Consider the following 19118-nt stretch of genomic DNA (forward strand, 5'->3'; position numbering starts at 1 on the left):
ACAAGATGAAATTGAAAGGTATTAAATGCAGAAACTATAACCAAATGTTGTTTGATCCTTGTAGGCCATGTTTTTATGCAGTTAAGCTGCATTATGCGAGCACCCTAGTTTTGTGTTCTACCCAATAAATGCTGAAATACTTGCCATTGTTATTATCTAGCTCACTACTATGTTATATATAACTATTTGAACACTTTTTTAATACTTTTTATTCTGGATTACAAAAAATATGACCAGAAAAACCTTAAATGATCGTCGATTTATCCAAAAGTTTTGAAGTTACACATAGGAAGTAGTGCTTATTAAGAATCCTTGTGTAGTTCATTATAACTTGGGTATCCGGTCGTTCCGGCCCCAAACCGATCCGGCCCCAAGTCAATCCGGCCCAAAGTCGATCCGGCCCAAGTCGATCCGGCCCACGTCGATCCGGCCCCAAGTCGATCCGGCCCCATAATAAAATATGAAATAACTATATTGATTTTGGAGGAATTTGTTACACATTTTAACAGTATAAATGGAATTGCAAAAAGTGTCTGATGATGGATGACAACAGGTAAGTGAAGTATTGGAGTACCAGTTAAAAAAAACTATTTTAAATCAATACGAATATGAGTGTTATTGTGTCGCTGGTTGTATAGCAGCTTCAACATATTTTAAAATATGAAGTTATTTTCCATGATAACTTTAACTTCGAATGTTTTGCGATTTCATTTTTTTAGTTCATACACAGAATATCTAAATAAATATTAACAGTCCACTGGAACCTATAAAATTTAACTCATCATAATGACTTGATTAATCAAATCATTAGTCTATAATTGGTTTGTTTATTCAATAATTGTCTGATGATTGTGAACTAAGGTAATGCCCTTGTAATCACTTAATCAAATAAAATCCTGATTAATTAAAGTTATGTTATCAACAAGGTCTTTATAGTTTGATCTTATGGTTCAGGTTGGTGTATATAATAATAATTAATTGTATTTTTTTTTCTGGTAACATCACAGGCTTCTATAACACTTGTTTGTTTTTTTTTGTAATATCAACAATGTCTTTATAGTTTGATATTTTGTTGGTGTATATAATAATAATTAATTTCAGGTAACATATCATAGGCTTCTATCATTCTATAACACTTGGTTTTTATTTTTGTAATATTAAATATAGTCAATAAGACAGTTGGTTTTCCCGTTTGAATGGTTTAACACAATTAAATTTGGGGCCCTTTATAGCTTGTTGTTCGGTGTGAGCCAAGGCTCCATCTCGAAGGCCGTACATTGACCTATAATGGTTTCCTTTTATAAACTGTTATTTGGATGGAGTTTGCTGCCACTTGGAACATTGCTCACATTGAAGTGCATGCTGTCGAGGTCTAACACCACACAAGGAAAAGCCATTGTGATATTAAAATCAAACGCATTCTGTCTTTTCTTTTATAGAAAGGATTCGGCAAATCAAACTACATTTCTCAATTTGAGAAATTTTAAGAACTTAAAAGAAAAACAAATTTTGTATGTATCAGCTTGGGGATCGGCTTGTAAAGTTGTGTATGTAACTATTTGTTATTACACAAGATGAAAGACTTGTTAGGATCAGTCAATTGAAAAAAATGCTAATTACTGCTGATTAATGTTGATGTCTGAATTCTTCTATATACGTTTTAATATAATTATACCCAATAATCTTGAAAACTTGTAATAAAACATAATCAACCTAGTTGTTTTATACTCATCTGAAGAAAATATTTTTTTAATTGTTTTTACCGTACACCTCTTACATTGTAATAAAAATCATAAACATTTATGAATTACATTAATATATATCTTTATTTTTATTCCTTATAAATATATTTTTTATTGGGGCCGGATCGACTTTACATATGGGCCGGATCGACGTGGGGCCGGATCGACTTGGGCCGGATCGACGTGGGGCCGGATCGACCCGAAAGCATAACTTGTGCTTTTAGCTAAGATGTCAAAGAACAATTGTATGAAATATTTAATCGCCGAAAATCTCTTAAGACAAGTAGTTTAGATTTCCCAAATGGCGAAAGTCGTAGGGATATACACCTTATCGCTATTTCCGCTTGACCCGAGAATCTGTTCCGCTTGAACTATTGGCGTCATACAACAATCACTTTTCCATTGTGGCGTCAGACATTTTGAATTATGACGTCAAAATTTTACGGGACCCTGTGTGATGTCCAGTAATGGCGGACAAATAGCGATAAGGTGTATTGTTTGTCATCAATACGTAGCACAACTACGTCAGTAGTCTGTTATATAATAAGTTCAACTGTTCATTTTGTTGGCGGCAATTTCAAATTAGAAAAAGAAATTTTCGGAGCTTTTCAATTGGGAGGCAGGTGTGCAAATTAGCGGTGGTCCGAGGTCCGCGACCTTCCACTTTTGCAAGCGGAATTTCGACTAGGATATTTGGTTTCTAGCTACGCCCGACGTAGTCACCTTCCACTTGAAAGAAAATAAGAGTTTACTTTGCAAACCTTCCAAGTCACCAAAGTCTCCAATTAAACGAGCTAAAATCTTATTTTTATCATTATTATTCATGACATCGATGTTCAATTTGTTCAACCGCTAGCTTTATACAGAAAATCGCCGACAAATATTGTATAAATTCGAGTAAAATCGTATCTGATTGACGAAAACAACATTGTAAACACATAACAATGGCGGCCGTGAAGACAAAATTTTACAATATCGGATCCGATTCCGGAAGCGGATAAGGATAATTCCGGGTTTGGCGATCAATTACAAAATAAATCAAAGCAGGTGAAAAAATAAAGCCATGCATGGTAAATGAATATAAACACTAGAATTGTAAACCAAAAGATATATATGTAAAAGAAAGAAAAAGCAGAAAAATATTTTATACAGAAACTCAAAATAACTTTTTGACAAATTTTAATTTAAAAATCCAATACAACGTGACAGTTGGGAACAGTTATATATCTAACAATATATATGTTCATGGTCACAGTCTAAATTTTCTTTATCAGTGATAAATGATAATGCATTTGAGATGCTTTTAAAGTGTAAACATATTACTGCAATTTCGAAGGTTTATTTGTTTTTCTCAATTTTGAAGGGTCAATTAAAGTAGCTGAAAGTTTCTTTCTTTATTTTCACAAATAATGCAACTATATATATATTATCAGAATATTCTTTATCAATAACATTAACGGTACCAATTTTCCTGCACCAGATGCGCATTTCGACAATACATGTCTCTTCAGTGATGCTCATATTAAGCTGAGAACAACCCATGCTTTGCAAATTTAAGGTGGAAGAAAATGCAATATAGGAACAGTCGCTGGGGTCACCCCAACCTTCCTGTTTTAGAATTTAAAAATGGTCCAGATCCCCGCCCCTAAACCAGATATATTCATGTATGGGACAATATACCAAATCAGATGAAATATAGGGGAGTCCCTTGCGTCACCCCACCCCCTCCTGTTTGAGAATTTGAAACCCGTTGAGATCGCCACCCCTTAACCATATATTCATGTACGGGACAATATAACAATTCAAATGAAAGATAGGGGGAGTCCCTGAGGTCACTGTACACCCTTCTGTTTGAGAACTTGGAAATGGTCAAGATCCTTACCCCTAAACCGTATATACTCATGTATGGGACAATATAACAAATCAAATAAAATATAGGGGAAGTCCTTGTAGTCACCCCAACCCTCCTGTTTGAGAACTTGGTAACGGTTGAGATCCCCACACCAAAACAATACATATTCATGTATGGGCTAATATAACTAATTAAATGAAATATAGGTGGAGTCCCTGGGGTCACCCTAACCCTCCTGTTTGAGAACTTGGAAACCAATGAGATCCCAACCCCTAAACCATATATATTCATGTATGGGACAATGTAACAAATAAAATGAAATGTAGGGGAAGTCCCTAGGGTCACCCTACCCCCAGTGGTGGATCCAGAAATTTTCATAAGTGGGGGCCCGCTGACTGACCTGAGGGGGCCTTGTCCAGTCACGCTTCAGTGATTCCCTATATAAGCAACCAATTTTTTTCCCAAAAAAAGGGGGGGGGGGCTCCTGCCCCCTAAATCCTCTGCCTACCCCTACCTGTTTGAGAACTTGAAAACCGTTGAGATCCCCACCCCTAAATCATATATATTCATATGTATGGGACAAAATAACAAATCATTTACATTTACTATGGGCAGGTCAGTCAGACCTCACTTTTGATCCCTGTTGTAGTGAACATTTGTCTGATTCATGTCTTGTAACTTTTGTACTATAGAACACAAATTCAGTTTTCTTTCCAGGGAAACCAGTCCATTCATACTATTACATGTTCATACTAAGTCAACTTGAACTTCTAACAGTCAAATAAAACCAAGGTTAACTACCAAGCAGAACAACTGCAATCATTGGGAACTTGTACCACTGCAGACTCACCATAAAAAAATATACATTGATATATGCATTGCTTTTGAAACCTTGATAACATATTAATTATTTGCCTTAATAAAGAAATCATTAGATAAACATGAATGTACTATATATGAATGTTTAATGTTGAGGCAACATTGCCACAGTTTTCATAATTACGGTTGCCTTGGTTTTTGGTTAACTGCCTTCAGCGCTTACAGCGCTTTGATTTCAATCTGATTGTATACACTTGAAATGGGTCAATTGTCAAATTTAAGATTTTGAAATATACTAACCCTTACTAGAGTTTGCTTTAAACACAAGACTTTCAAAACTTGTCAGAAAATGTCTAGGATAATACAATTTTTCACCACTGCCTGTAACAACCAGTCTCCATATTGATAATTCATAATCCTTATCAATTGAGTATTGACAATATTTTCTTGTTAATGGGAAAATATTTTATTTGTTATTTCTGTAGTCTTTGTAAATTGATGTGAATGGAAGTCTTCAAGGTGACATGTAGGTTATATCAATTAGATACAAAGAACCAAGAAACAAAATGGAAATGGTAGATTTTTCAGAGTACAAGAATTAATTGCAGTTTGAAAATAAGGAATATGATTTCCTATATTATTTTGTAAAATGTCTCATAAACATTAAGTTTATTTGTCTGTGAAGATCTTATCTGCATAGTAAAGTCAAAGATAGTAGCATTAAGATATATTCAGCAATTTATTAGATTTAATGTAATTTCAGAGAAAACATAAATCAGGCTATTAGTTTTATTAATTGAATTGTTTTACATTTGTGATTTTGGTGCCTTTTATAGAACTTGACTATAAGGTATGAGTTTTACTCATTGTTGAAGCCAGTAGGGTGACAGTTGTTAACTTCTGTGTCATTTGGTCTCTTTTAGAGTTTTCTCATTGGCAATCATACCACATCTTATCTTTAAATAAAATAGCAGAGCATAAATTGTCATCCTTTAAAAGTTACGGTCATCCTTCACAAATTACGGTCATCTTTTAGCCAATTACGGTCACCCTTGTTATGAATCGCTGATCCTGTTACGGTCATCTCGATTATGATTTACAGTCATCTTAACTATTTTTCAAATCCAATTTCCTGTTTCATACACATTTCTCGGTAGAAATTTGTTGATTCCGTGTCAATCTTTTACAAATTTACATCGTACCAATGTATGCTTTGTAAAGAAAATGCTTTAGAAACACTTAAACAGACAATACAAATACTGACCTAATTTTTCATCCGACATCTTGGGATGACCGTTAATGCAGTTACGGTCATCAGCTTTACCCCAGTGATCTTTGTTGTTGGAACGGCTTACTGTTGACTATGTTAAAAAGACGAAGCTGGAATGCATCATAATATATCCGGCGCCTAGAGTAACAACGGCAATTGTGGAACTATCCAACTCCATCCTTACCACTCATTGTTCATTGGAGCACAGTGATGTGGCATTTTTATTGGACAATGAAGCAATCTTCGATCTATGTACAAAGAAACTTGATATTCTGAGGCCTACATATACCAACATAAATCGACTGGTCGCACAGATAATAAGTTCTATTACGGCATCTCTTCGGTTTGACGGAGCCCTAAATGTTGACCTTACAGAGTTTCAGACCAACCTGGTACACTATCCAAGAATTCATTTTCCTCTTATAAACTTTGCACCAGTAATATCAGCAGAAAAAGCATACCACGAAAGTCTGACTGTTACTGAACTTACAGAAGCGTGTTTTAATCCCGCTAATCAAATGGTGAATGTGATCCTTCACATGGAAAATATATGTCAAGTTGTATGATGTATCGAGGCGACGTGGTTCCAAAAGACGTAAACAGTGCGAATGCAACCATTAAATCAAAGAGAAGCATCCACTTTGTTGATTGGTGTCCAACAGGTTTTAAGGTTGGCATCAACGAGGGGGGGGGGGGGGGGGGTCATCAACCATCAACCACCACAGGTGGTTCCGGGAGGAGATCTAGCTAAAGTCCAAAGATAGCTCTGTATGATAAGTAACACAACGGGTATAGGAGTCTCTTGTGTCAGTCTCTTGGTTAAAGTTGTCTCATTGACAATATTAATCATATCACAGTTTCTGTTTTATATTAACATCGGCACACACAACATAAACATCCTTTATATCCTAATAAAAACGTGTGACAATATAAGATTCGCTAAATAATGACTTAGCGCATGATTTATTTATTGAATGCTTCATGTTGTCAAAAAAACTATGATTCGAACATTTCAGTTTGTTTCATTTGTTGGTTGATTAAAAAATTAAAACCTATAACAAAAATAATCGCTATCAAATGATTGTTTTAAACAACATAAATAGTAATTTTACAATAAGATAACATGTGTCGTAAATAAGTCGCGAGCATTTGAAACATCTGTTAAAGAATTAACATAAACCTGTGTTAAATGTATAGTTGATTTCTGCTTTAATAATGATAAAAACAAGGATTAAGTTTGGAAGAACTATTTTCTTAATCAACATTTTTATGTGTTTTATGTACATGTTATTAACAGCATATTATATATTATCAATGACCACAATTTCAGCAAACGTGAATGTAGCAAACCGAAAATTGCCAGAAAAAATGCAACATAAAAATTATACAAAAAATGACCTCGAAAGGAATGAATTTGTGAGGTTAAAGAAAGGTGAAAAGGCTAATTACTTTGGACCAGGTATGTGATAACTCAACATTTACTTAGTTGTATCTGACAACACCTTCCAGAATTTTAGAACCCTAAAGCTCTGCGTACTTGGCCTTTTTAACATTTTTGAATCACGTCACTGACGAGTCTTTTCTAGACAAAACGTGCGTCTGGCGTTCACAAATGTAATCTTAGTATCTGCCAGTGAGTACTCCAATGAAAATTCTACAAGGACTATTTTATACGGCATGCAACATACCTAACTTGAAAAAAAGTAAACATGATATCTTATCAGTTTTATCTTTAAATTTTCAATTTTGAACTCTTGTTCGGATCCCAGAACGATATTTAAGTGGGCAATACCTTTCCGTTGAGCACAGAAATGCAGTATTTATATCTTCTGCAAGTCTAATCCTATTGTAGTACAAATGTGTATTGTTTTGAAAGAAAAATATAATCATATAATGTGAGGGTAACGAAATTGCACCATTTGTGACAGTTTTTTCACCTACGTTTATGTATGACCCAAACAAAAGATGCGATTCGGTGTTTATTTTGTATATGTCTCCTTATTTACTGTATAGTCTCACCAATTTGATTTTAAATCTATATTGAATCATAGAAAAATGGGTTCGAATCGACCTTCAAACGATCGATGGTGCTGTACTAAAATTCCATCCATGCTTAAATTTGCATCCCTAAAAATCTTACAACTGATGATTTGTTATATTTCTCCAAATATTTAGATAAATTTGACAATAGTCCATGCTTACTATTTATTTTAAAAGAATGGATGCCAGTAACATATTTTAATTGCTTACTTTTATAAGTTGACTTTTTAAGGACGTCGCATACCGACATTTCCGTAGATTTTACATTATCCAGCGAATACTTCATCTGTTGATATATACTGTAAAAGTTTTGCATGTATTCAAATATTTTTAGCTATGATGAAACATGTGCATACTGTCATAAAAATGAAAAGATTTCCGCTGCTATTTTTTTTTGCTAAATTCGGGAACTCGGTTCAATAATTTGTGTACTGTGATGTTATATCATTCATATGGTAAAAAGGCCAAGTACAAATCCAATGGCGTTGATTGTCTACAAGTGTTGAATTTCAAAAACTTTTACAAATAAATATGTAAAATAAAGAGAAATGTGTTTGAAACATAAAAGTATATTGATTTGAAAAACGAAGAATATGTTTAAAATAAATCGTTTTCCCACTAATTTAATAACATTAACGTACCAACTTTACTGCAACATATGTTCATTTCTTAAAATATTTAGTTTCAAAGCATAAAACGTGATTATGTTTGATTGAAATATATAAAAAGAAGATGTGGTATGATTGCCATGAGACAGTTTTTCACAAGAAACAAATGGACACAGAGGTTAACAACAATAGGTCATTGCAAAGCCTTCAACAACGATGAAAAACCCATATATTCTTCTGATACGTCTCTAGATCACGCAAGGGTTCGTAAATATGTGAAGCAAATGTCGACACGTTCAGGATAAATGTACCAGCGATATCGATTATAATATACCGGATATCTTAGAAATATCGATAGATCAACAATATCGATTTATATAAAGGAAAGATCAGAAATATCGATTGATATACCGGAGAGATCAGAAATATTGATAGATATAACAGCACTGTCGATTTATATTCCGGATAGATCAGCAATATCGATTGATATACCGGCAAGATCACCAATATCGATTGATATACCAGATATATCAGCTATATTGATTGATACTGGATAGATTCAGCAATATCGATTGATTTACTGGATAGACAACCTATATCGATTAATACTGAACTTATATCAGCAATATTGATATACCGAGTATACCAGCAGATATTTTCTTACCTCATTCCTATGTAAATAGTTTAACGGAAACTCATTTTTATGCCCCACCTACGATAGTAGAGGGGCATTATGTTTTCTGGTCTGTGCGTCCGTTCGTCCGTCCGTTCGTTCGTTCGTTCGTTCGTTCGTCCGTCTGTCCCGCTTCAGGTTAAAGTTTTTGGTCAAGGTAGTTTTTGATGAAGTTGAATTCCAATCAACTTGAAACTTAGTACACATGTTCCTTATGATATGATCTTTCTAATTTTAAAGCCAAATTAAACTTTTGACCCCAATTTCACGGTCCACTGAACATAGAAAATGAAGGTGCATGTTTCAGGTTAAAGTTTTTGGTCAAGGTAGTTTTTGATGAAGTTGAAGTCCAATCAACTTGAAACTTAGTACACATGTTCCCTATTATATTATCTTTCTAATTTTAATGCCTAATTATATTTGTTATCCAATTTCACGGTCCATTGAACATGGAAAATGATAGTGGGAGTGGGGCATCCGTGTACTTTGGACACATTCTTGTTTATTAATGTTTTCCTTTAGTCTTGAATAAACATTAATTTACAGACTTTATATCGATGTTATCAAAAAGTTACTGAGTCCTCTGCCTTTCCTACAACTTTTAAGTTCGTTTTTGATTTATTAAAAGACCCTCTGTGTCATATATATTATTTAATATTTAAGGAGAATTTGGGCAGCCAGTAAAACTTGACAAAGTTGATTTGGGTCCTTCCGACCTCAAACGATTGAAAGCAGGATTCGAAAAGCATGGATTTAATGAGTTTGCCTCGGATCTTATATCCTCCCACCGCAGAATTGGTACCATTAATGTTGATCCTGGGTAAGACTATGGTTATTTTAGATCAGCAATGAGTCCATATCAAACATATGAGTAGATATGTAGATAGATATAACGTTAACACTCATTAAACTCAGTAAACGTATGTAAGCAGATGACTTATCATTACCACTAAAACATTTATAAGATTAATCCAAAACTATTTACATAAAAAAAAACATTTAAAAAAAGAGTAAAACAAAAGTAAAAAACAGAAATTAACAAAAAAATCACAGAAAAAAATAATACAAACCCATAAAGAGTTGAAAGACAAATGTCAGCTTTTAATTTATGATCTGTTATCTGTATGTTTAAAACAGATACTATAGTAGGTCAACAGATAATTCAATATGCGAAAACAACTGTCATACACCAGTTCATATCCACTAACCTTTATTATAAAACAGTAGTAATCCATTGCATTCGTACATTGTTTTCGCTAAGAAGAGATAATTTTTTTAATGATATCAGAATATAATTAACATGCATTTACAATACAATGGATGAATGTATTAAAGTTTAAATATCCAGATACGTCTTATATTTAAATCATTGCATTTTACACTCATTATATAGTAACAATCTAGATAAATCCTTTTAAATATTAGATTAAAATCTGTTTTTCTTTTTTCTTTCTTGCAACACAATCAGATGTGCCAATAATATCTACGACAACCTATCCCCAGCCAGTATAGTAATTCCAGTCAGGGATGAGTCTTGGTCAATTTTATTGAGAACACTTCATAGCATTCTGTCCAGAACACCTTTAAATCTTTTACAAGAAATTATACTTGTGGACGACAATTCTAAAATGGGTAAGTTAACTTGTGAACCCTTTTCGATATTTATTTGGCATCAACTAAAACTGCTTTCATTTGTTTTTTTTGCTGCTAAAATATTTCAATGCCAAGTAGGAGGAAGGAAATATTTTTTTTCTGGTAAAAAACACTTATTTTCCTTGTCAATATGTTAAATGCCCAAAATTTGATTTATAGAAGAAAGCGTTTGATTTTTTGAAGTTGAAACTACACATTGCATGATGGACATATTTGCGTTTCAAAACACATGAAAATGAAAATAACACGTTACAAATTTTGTGTGTTTCGAAGTACGCTTCTGGATTTTCCAATTCAGCAACTATCAAGTCTAAACACTAAAAAAAACCCAAATATTTATAAATACATTGAAAGGTAATAGAGAGTAAACAAAAAGTTAAATTAACCCCAATGTGGTACTCTCTCATCTCAACTCTGTAACTTTAGGGAACAACTATTTAACCTCAAAATGGGAGGGGGGTTATCGGTTTTTCATGATTATGATCCCCAATTTGATGAAAAAATAATCTGGCCCATACCTTATAGTGTTAAATATTGAAATACAAATGTTTTTTTATTGATAGCGTTGAATTTGATTTGCATAAAGCGACGACAAATGAATTTTTACCAAAGAAAACTTGAATAGATAACACTCATACTTTGCGATTTAAGTTAACGATTCGAAAATGCTGTAGATAACGTATATGATTTTTGTCTCGCCTTAACGGAGTCAAAAAGCGAGATATAGGTATGCTGTTTCCGGCATCGGCGGCGTCGGCGGCGTCGGCGTCAACAATATATTAGTTTGTAATTAGGTCTAGTTTATGGTGAACCACAAGTGGTAGGTCAATCATATTTGGTATACAGTTGTATAAGCATTGGCACATCTCATTTTCATGGAGATTATTTGGCCCTGTCCCCTCAGTCATGGTCTATTGACTTCGAAACTTTTGCTTATTTTACATGTATTAGTTTGTGATTAAGTCAGTTTATGGGGAACCACAAGTGGTAGGTCAATGATATTTAGTATGCAGTTGTATAAGCATTGGCATATCTCATTTCCGTGGAGATAATTTGGCTCCGCCCCTTTAGTCATGGTCTATTGACTAAAAAAATTTTTAAGTTGTCATGTGTTAGTTTGTGATTAGGTCAGTTCAAGGGGAACCATTAGTGGTAGGCCAATGTTAATTGGTATTCAGTTGTGTAAGCATTGGCACATCTCATTTCCATGGAGATTATTTGGCCTCGTCCCTCAGTCACAGTCTAATGACTTTGAAACTTATCTTAGTTTACATGTATTAGTTTGTGATTAGATCAGTTTAAGATGAACTGTTAATGTTAAGTCAATGATATTTGGTATGCACATTTATTGGCATTTGCAAGTATTGTTTCCATGGAGATTATTTAACCCCACCCTCCTTCATGGTTCATTGACTTTGAAACTTTTACATAGTTTACAAGTAAATGTTTGTATTTAGGTTTGGGAACACTTTATAATAAGTCTATGGTATTTGGTATGCAGTTGTATTAGCATTGGCACATCTCATTTACTGTGAGATTGTTTATCCGTGTAACTCAGTCATGGTTCATTGCATACTTGCATAATTTGTGTAAGATGTTAAAGTATTGCTATTTTGATTTCAACATTTGCACAATCAAAATTACAAAAAGGCGAGACATATCTCTGTGATAACAGTTTATTTTTGTTTTGATTTAACCCAATTTTGAAATTCTATTGTAAGATAACATGAAAGGCAGACTAGACTGGTATATTTCCCATCTACAAAAAGTAAAAATACTGCGACTTGATGAAAAGAGAGGAAGAAGTCTCATGGTGGCAAGACAAGAAGGGATAAATAAAGCTGTATCAGATATTGTTATAGTCATAGACTCGCATACAGAAGTTACTGAAGGTTAGAATTGTAAATTGTTGTAATGGTAACACAATGCTTGCAAAGAAATACTTGTACAATTTGATTACTGTCAAAGAAATATAGTTAAGTGAAAAGGTACTTAATATCTAAATATAATAACCATATAGCCATATAACGTGTAGGCCAGATAGATATACTTCAAACCACACTTCAAAATCATTTCACAAATGAGACAAAAGCATTGAAACATAGTCGTCAAAACAATTGTTGATTCGACTAATTTGATATCAGGTCTCTTATCTGAAGCTAAAAAGTAAATGTCCTAAAAATAATGAAAAGAAAATGAAGAGGTTGTCTGTTAGCTTTTTCATAAGCTTTATTTATTGTAAATGATATAGATGAGTATAATAAAATAATGAAGGTTACCAACGATATCTATTTTTTTCACTATAGGATGGATTGAACCATTAATTCAAAGAATCAGAGAAAAGCCTAATTTTCTAGTGGCTCCCATTGTTGATCAGATATTTCCCCAAACTTTAGAGTACGACTACAAGAAACCCAAACCTAGAGCTATGTCATTTGACTTTCATTTGGAACAGGACTGGATATCATATAAACAGGAATATCTTAATTCTATATCATGGTCCAAACCTTATAGGTAAGTCATTGCTTATGTCTTTATTACCAATATAGAACGATTACAAAACCTTTGACTTGTTGCCTTATCATATATTAATTCATACTAATTTTAAATATCAAAACGAATTAAAAGATGCAGACATCTAATTCTTGCTATTTGATTAGAGTTGTATGAATTGTATTCGCAAAATTATGCTTCAAAAATGTGATATTATAGTAGAATTGTAGGCATAGTTTAACGAAACACTCTTACACTTTATTTGTCATTTTATTACATATTACAAGTATGGACACAGACGCAAATTGTCAGTGGGGTTAAAAGTTGTTACAAATGTATTGAAAGCTAGACTGGAAATGTGTATTAACAAATTGAGTTGATGTGTACATGTCTTCATTCAAATGCATTGACTGATAAAAAAAGGGGGCTTCAACTTCCACCCCTCTCTATGAATAAGTTGTTTGAGTGTTTGAATATGGAGTTTGTTAATAAATAGCTGCACAGTAAGCGCATGATATGTCTCCAATGGGTTTTCAATGTAGCCAGAAACTCCTGCACTTATAGGTGTCCAAAAACTATAAAAACCCTTCTTTTTTTAAGCATATATAAAAATTCATAACACAGAAATGTATAATCTGAAATTTATTACAATCAAAAGGGACCTTAGGTCAATAGTTTAAACAATTCACCAAAGTTTAATTAAAGGTGATGGATGCATTTTTGTGTTATTGTTCAAAATTGGAAAATTCTCTCTTTTTTAAGGATAAAACCTCTCTTCATAACATGGAAACGAAAATTCTAAAATTTATAAAATCGATGTGGAGCTAATGTCAATAGATATAAGCATTTCAACAAAGTTTCTTGAAAGTAGGGGAAGTGTTTTCTAGTTATTGTCTGAAGCAGACTTTGGGTAATTGTAATTGTAATCGTTAATCAGCTGTAATTGAGTACAATTTTTCAAGTAATCAGTGTAATCATTAATCAGCCAAAAATCTGTACATGTAATTTAATTTAATCAATTACTTTTCAAAATACCCTGTAATCATGATTACTTTTTGATTACATTCTGATTACAATGAAAAAAATCTAAAATTGTGTTTTTGGTCATTAAATGAATCCCTTTGTTCATATTTGATAATTTTTTAACATACTAAAATGGTTTGGTTACTTTAAGCTTGTCTACTTCATTAAAAAATAAACTGTTACAGTATTAAAAAGTCATCATTAGCCTAAGCAGAGACATATAATACAATTATAAACCTTTTATCTTGGTAAAAGATATTGTAAATACATGTATATTCATCGTTTTATATTGATCTTCATATTAATATTTGATAATAACTGTTATATACTCAAGTAATACTTTTCTTTAACCCTGAATTATAATCTTTTGTTAATTTTTGTCAACTTTGAATTGACAGGTAGGAGACTAATTAAGGTTTGTTTTTATTGCAATTACCAATTGAGTATATATAGCTGTAGGGAAATATATATGAGAAAAGATAAATCAGACATGAAAATTTATCTAATTAGCACAAACTAAATTAAAACTTGGACAAATATGTTGTTTAAACTTTTTTTTGTATTTGGACTGGACGTGTAAAATGCAATGGTTTTTAATACTTTAATACATATTGTTTACAATTTGATTAAACATTTCTATTAAAATTTAACATAGTTTTAACTGGTACAAATGTTACTTTATTTCATCCATATTTAAACTTCCATAAATTGCAACTTGGAATACATATAAATTATGAAAGAGGTAAGAAGACAAACAAAAAAACTCTTGATTATGATATATCTTTATAAAATTTAATTCAAAATAATTTAGAGATCATTGGTGATAAAGTGTAATGTATATATATGTAGTGAAATTTGGTGTTTATTTAAATAGATGACGTTTAATTTGAAGTTATCATTTTATAATTGAACCAAATAAAATACGTTCTCAAAAAAGTTATATTAAACTTTTATTCATCCACATCATTCAAAATGTTTTGTTTTTAAATTCATTGTAATCAGATGTAATCATGATTACTTTGCCAATGTAATCATTAATTTAATCAGATACTTTCAGAAATGATGTAATCATTAATTTGATTTAATCGTACAAATGACAAAGTAATTGTAATTTAATCAATTACATTGAAAGTAATCGGACCCATCTCTGGTCTGAAGTGTGGATGATGGACTGATAGACAACAGTATACTATAATATGTTGTGTGTGAGACATTGGTATAATAAAAAGGTTTTGAATGAATAATGATTAGAAACTGTTTAATGCAGTTATTGAGGGAACGACAGTGAAGAAATTGCTGAGATCAATGCGTTTGAATCCTAAGAATTCAATTTTTGTTGAAATGAAATAAAGTTCAATTTTTTACCCTTTGGATCTTAATGTAGACCAATTTGAAAACGGGACAATCCTGTGCAATTGAATATTTCTGGCTATTGGCAATACTGTGCAATTGAAAATTTCTTGCTATTGCGCAATATTGTGCAATTAGATATTTCTTGCTATTGTGCAATACTGTGCAATTGAAGATTTCTTGCTATTGCAGAATACTGCGCAATTGAAAATTTCTTGCTATTGCACAATATAGTATAATAATTTATGACCCCGATTTGGACCAACTTGAAAACTGGGCCCATAATCAAAAATCTAAGTACATGTTAAGACTCACCATATCAAAGAACCCCAAGAATTCAATTCTTATTAAAATCAAGCTTATTTTAATTTTGGACCCTTTAGACTTTAATGTAGATCGACCAATTAGAAAACAGGACCTAAAATTAAAAATTTTTTGACATGGTTAGATTTGGCATATCAAAGAAGCACAATACCGTAATTCATTTTTTTGCTGAAATCAAACAAAGTTTAATTTTGGCCCCTTATTCCTTGGGACCAAAACTCCAAAATTAATCCAAACCTTCCTTTTGTGGTCATAAACCTTTGTAGATTTCTATTAACTTATACTAAAGTTATTGTTCAAAAACCAAGAAAAATGCTTATTTGGGGCCTGTCTGTTGGAACTAAAATTACCAAAATCTATCCCAACCCTCCTTATGTGGCCATAGACCTTATGTTAAAATATCATAGATTTCTGTTTACTAATACTTAAGTTATAGAGCAAAAACCAAGAACAATTCTTATTTGGCCCCTTATTCCTAAACTGTTGAGACCAAAATACCCAAAATCAATCCCACCCTTCCTTTCATGGTCATAAATCTTGTGTCTAAATTTCATATATATCTATTTTACTTTTACTGAAGTTAGAGTGCGAAAACCGAATGTCTTTGGATGAAGACGAAGATGCCAACGTGATTCCAATGTACAACCAAAAAGTTTTCAATTTTTGCGGTTGTATAAAAATGATCTCAAATCAAATTTTTAATGGAGTTTGCAACAGTAATTATTCAACTACTCATTTTAATACATCATAAAGTATTAAAGTGTAAATGTCATAGTCATGGTGATGATGCCTCCGCTAGCATATAACGTTATAAAGGTACATAAATCAAGAACTGTAAAAGTGAAGCTGCTAAAAATTGAACTTAAACCGAGTTTAGAGGTACCGGTAATAAGCATTATATACACATTTCACTAAATTTAGTTGAGACAAACTTGAGAAATTTTTCCATTTGTGAAAGGGGATAACCCTAGAATGATAATCAAAGTGCTTGTAATCACAGAATGGCTATTAAAGACTGCTTAAATTTATCAGTTGGTAGTAAAGTGAATTTTGCATTGTATATTGTATATATAGCATTATTTTTAGTCGATTCAACTACTATTCTGGACAGAGAAAGATAACTCCAATTTTCAAAGAAGATTTCATAAAGCAATGGTTTTAGGTTATATTAATTCAACAACCATTCTGGACAAAGAAAGATAACTCCAATTTATTGTCTTGAATCTACAAAAATGTTTGTTTTTGGCCCTCAATTCCTCGACTGTTTGCCCCATAACCCACAAAATAGACCCCAAACTTCTACTTATGGTATTAAATATTATGGTACAGTTTCAGAACAATTGAAATACTTATACACAACTTTTTGTACTGACACAAGATTAATGCTTGTTTTGGGCACCTTTGGAACCTTTATTTATAAACCTTAGGGACTATATATATATATAACCGCCCCAAAACAATCCCAAGCTTCCTTTTATGATTATAAATATTATGTTATAATTAAATGGCTTCCTTTTTACTTATACTGGTTATTATCTGGAAACCATCCGTCTTGGGAAGACGACGACAGGATACCTACATGTATTTCAACTGCAAAAATTTCTGTGGTTGTATAAAAATTTCAAATATGTACAATGAAATAGAGTTTTAGAAATTGATAAGCCTAGATAGGCCTTATAATTTTCCCCCACATAGTTGAAGGACCATTTACACTCAGGACCGAGTCATAAGTAGGCAGTACAGTCTACAGATGTATTAAAACAACCTCGCATCATATTGCTAGTAGTGGGAGTAGCATTCTCGGGAAAATTTGTTCTTTTTTTTTATAATATGTTTGGTTCAAATCAAAATAGAATGCTTTTATCTCCCTAATACTTACATTGTAAATAGAGGTGGTACTACTTTGACAAATCCTTGTACATGAGAGTTTTCTGTCAAATCTGTATTTCACAAAGAATGAATTGCATAACAATGAACTGAGCTCAAAGCAAAGTACTTTAATAATACACTTAGACAAAGAGCTAAATCCAGTGATATACTTTGTACTACAGGTCCTTCATTAACATCCATTGACCAAAACCATATCTCATCAACATTCCATACTACATGGTTGGATTCTGAAGTCCTGAAAAAGACATGATTTTTTTTATCATATTTTAAGTATATAAACACAGGTTTAAACTTTCTTGTTGTATAATCATTCCATATCTAGCAACTATCAATTTGCTTAATGCACATATTGATATATGTTGAGTGTACCTCTGTTGGAAATAAGAACACACAAACCTCCACCTAGTTTTATTCAATGGACAAAACATTCAAAACTATAAAATATTATAGATCTAAGACTTGTCAGTGTCTATTTACCATTGCCACTGAATCAGTGATATATGTATTGTACACATAATTATATACATGCAAGACTAAAATTATAAAGTACATACATGTTTGTATATAAGACTAAAACTGACATTCATTCCCAAAGTCATTTTCAAATCTGACTTCATGGTAAAATAAGATTCCATATCTACAACCAATTAAAAGGAAAAATCCCTCTGATAGACTAGCATTTAAATCCGATTTCTAAAATGGAAGCTAGGTCACCTTGGAACTTAGAACTAAAAAAAATCGAAACAATATATGATATATTTCAAATGCATGTACATGAAATAATATAAATCTCTAAAATTCACCATATTGTTCCCTTTTTCATCTTCTGTTAGATACTGTATATCCAGTGGCGGATCCAGAAATTTTCTCAAGTGGGGGCCCACTGACTGACCTAAGAGGGGGCTCGCTCAAGTCATGATTCAGTGATTCCCTATATAAGCAAACAAATTTTTTCTCAAAAAGCAGGCCCCCCCCCTAAATCCGCCTCTGATATCAACCTCTAGATGTCTTTCAATTACATTCAGTTTAGTGTGGGTTGATCTTTGATTGTTGTACATGTTACAACCAGATTCCCGGCAGGGGGCAACTTTGTAAGACCGCAGAGGTTCAAGCTTAGATTTTGAAATAAGGGGGAAAATGTAACCTTTTCAATTTATAAAACAGGCTCAACATCATTTCTAAACATATATAAACATATTCTAAATTGTGGACACACCTTCATTAAATATTCTACTTCAATTAGTGGAGGAGATCAAATTAAAAAGTTGCAATGGTTAAATACTCCAATCACAGTCTTTCCTGCTAAAATCTCATGTGTAGAATGTGATAGATGGTTTTTGGGTCTATATATTGTCCTTGATATTGAGGTTATTTTGACACA

At 32.4% G+C, this 19118-nt stretch overlaps 1 protein-coding gene and 1 pseudogene across 1 annotated transcript in view; both read left to right on the forward strand.

The window, feature by feature from the left end:
• Window positions 1-5748: 5748 nt before the first annotated feature.
• Window positions 5749-6630, forward strand: LOC139483036 (tubulin alpha-2/alpha-4 chain-like; annotated as a pseudogene).
• A 224-nt stretch (window positions 6631-6854) lies between these two features.
• LOC139481112 (polypeptide N-acetylgalactosaminyltransferase 5-like) overlaps window positions 6855-19118 on the forward strand; it is a 31109-nt gene continuing 18845 nt past the window's right edge. The window contains exons 1-5 of the mRNA XM_071264219.1: window positions 6855-7142; window positions 9668-9824; window positions 10473-10636; window positions 12379-12549; window positions 12964-13171. Of these exons, the coding sequence (XP_071120320.1) occupies window positions 6899-7142; window positions 9668-9824; window positions 10473-10636; window positions 12379-12549; window positions 12964-13171 (944 nt within the window). The 5' untranslated portion in view covers window positions 6855-6898. The remainder of the gene's footprint in view (window positions 7143-9667; window positions 9825-10472; window positions 10637-12378; window positions 12550-12963; window positions 13172-19118) is intronic.

This window comes from Mytilus edulis, chromosome 7 (assembly GCF_963676685.1).
Source record: "Mytilus edulis chromosome 7, xbMytEdul2.2, whole genome shotgun sequence".
Classification (NCBI taxonomy): Eukaryota; Metazoa; Mollusca; class Bivalvia; order Mytilida; family Mytilidae; genus Mytilus; species Mytilus edulis.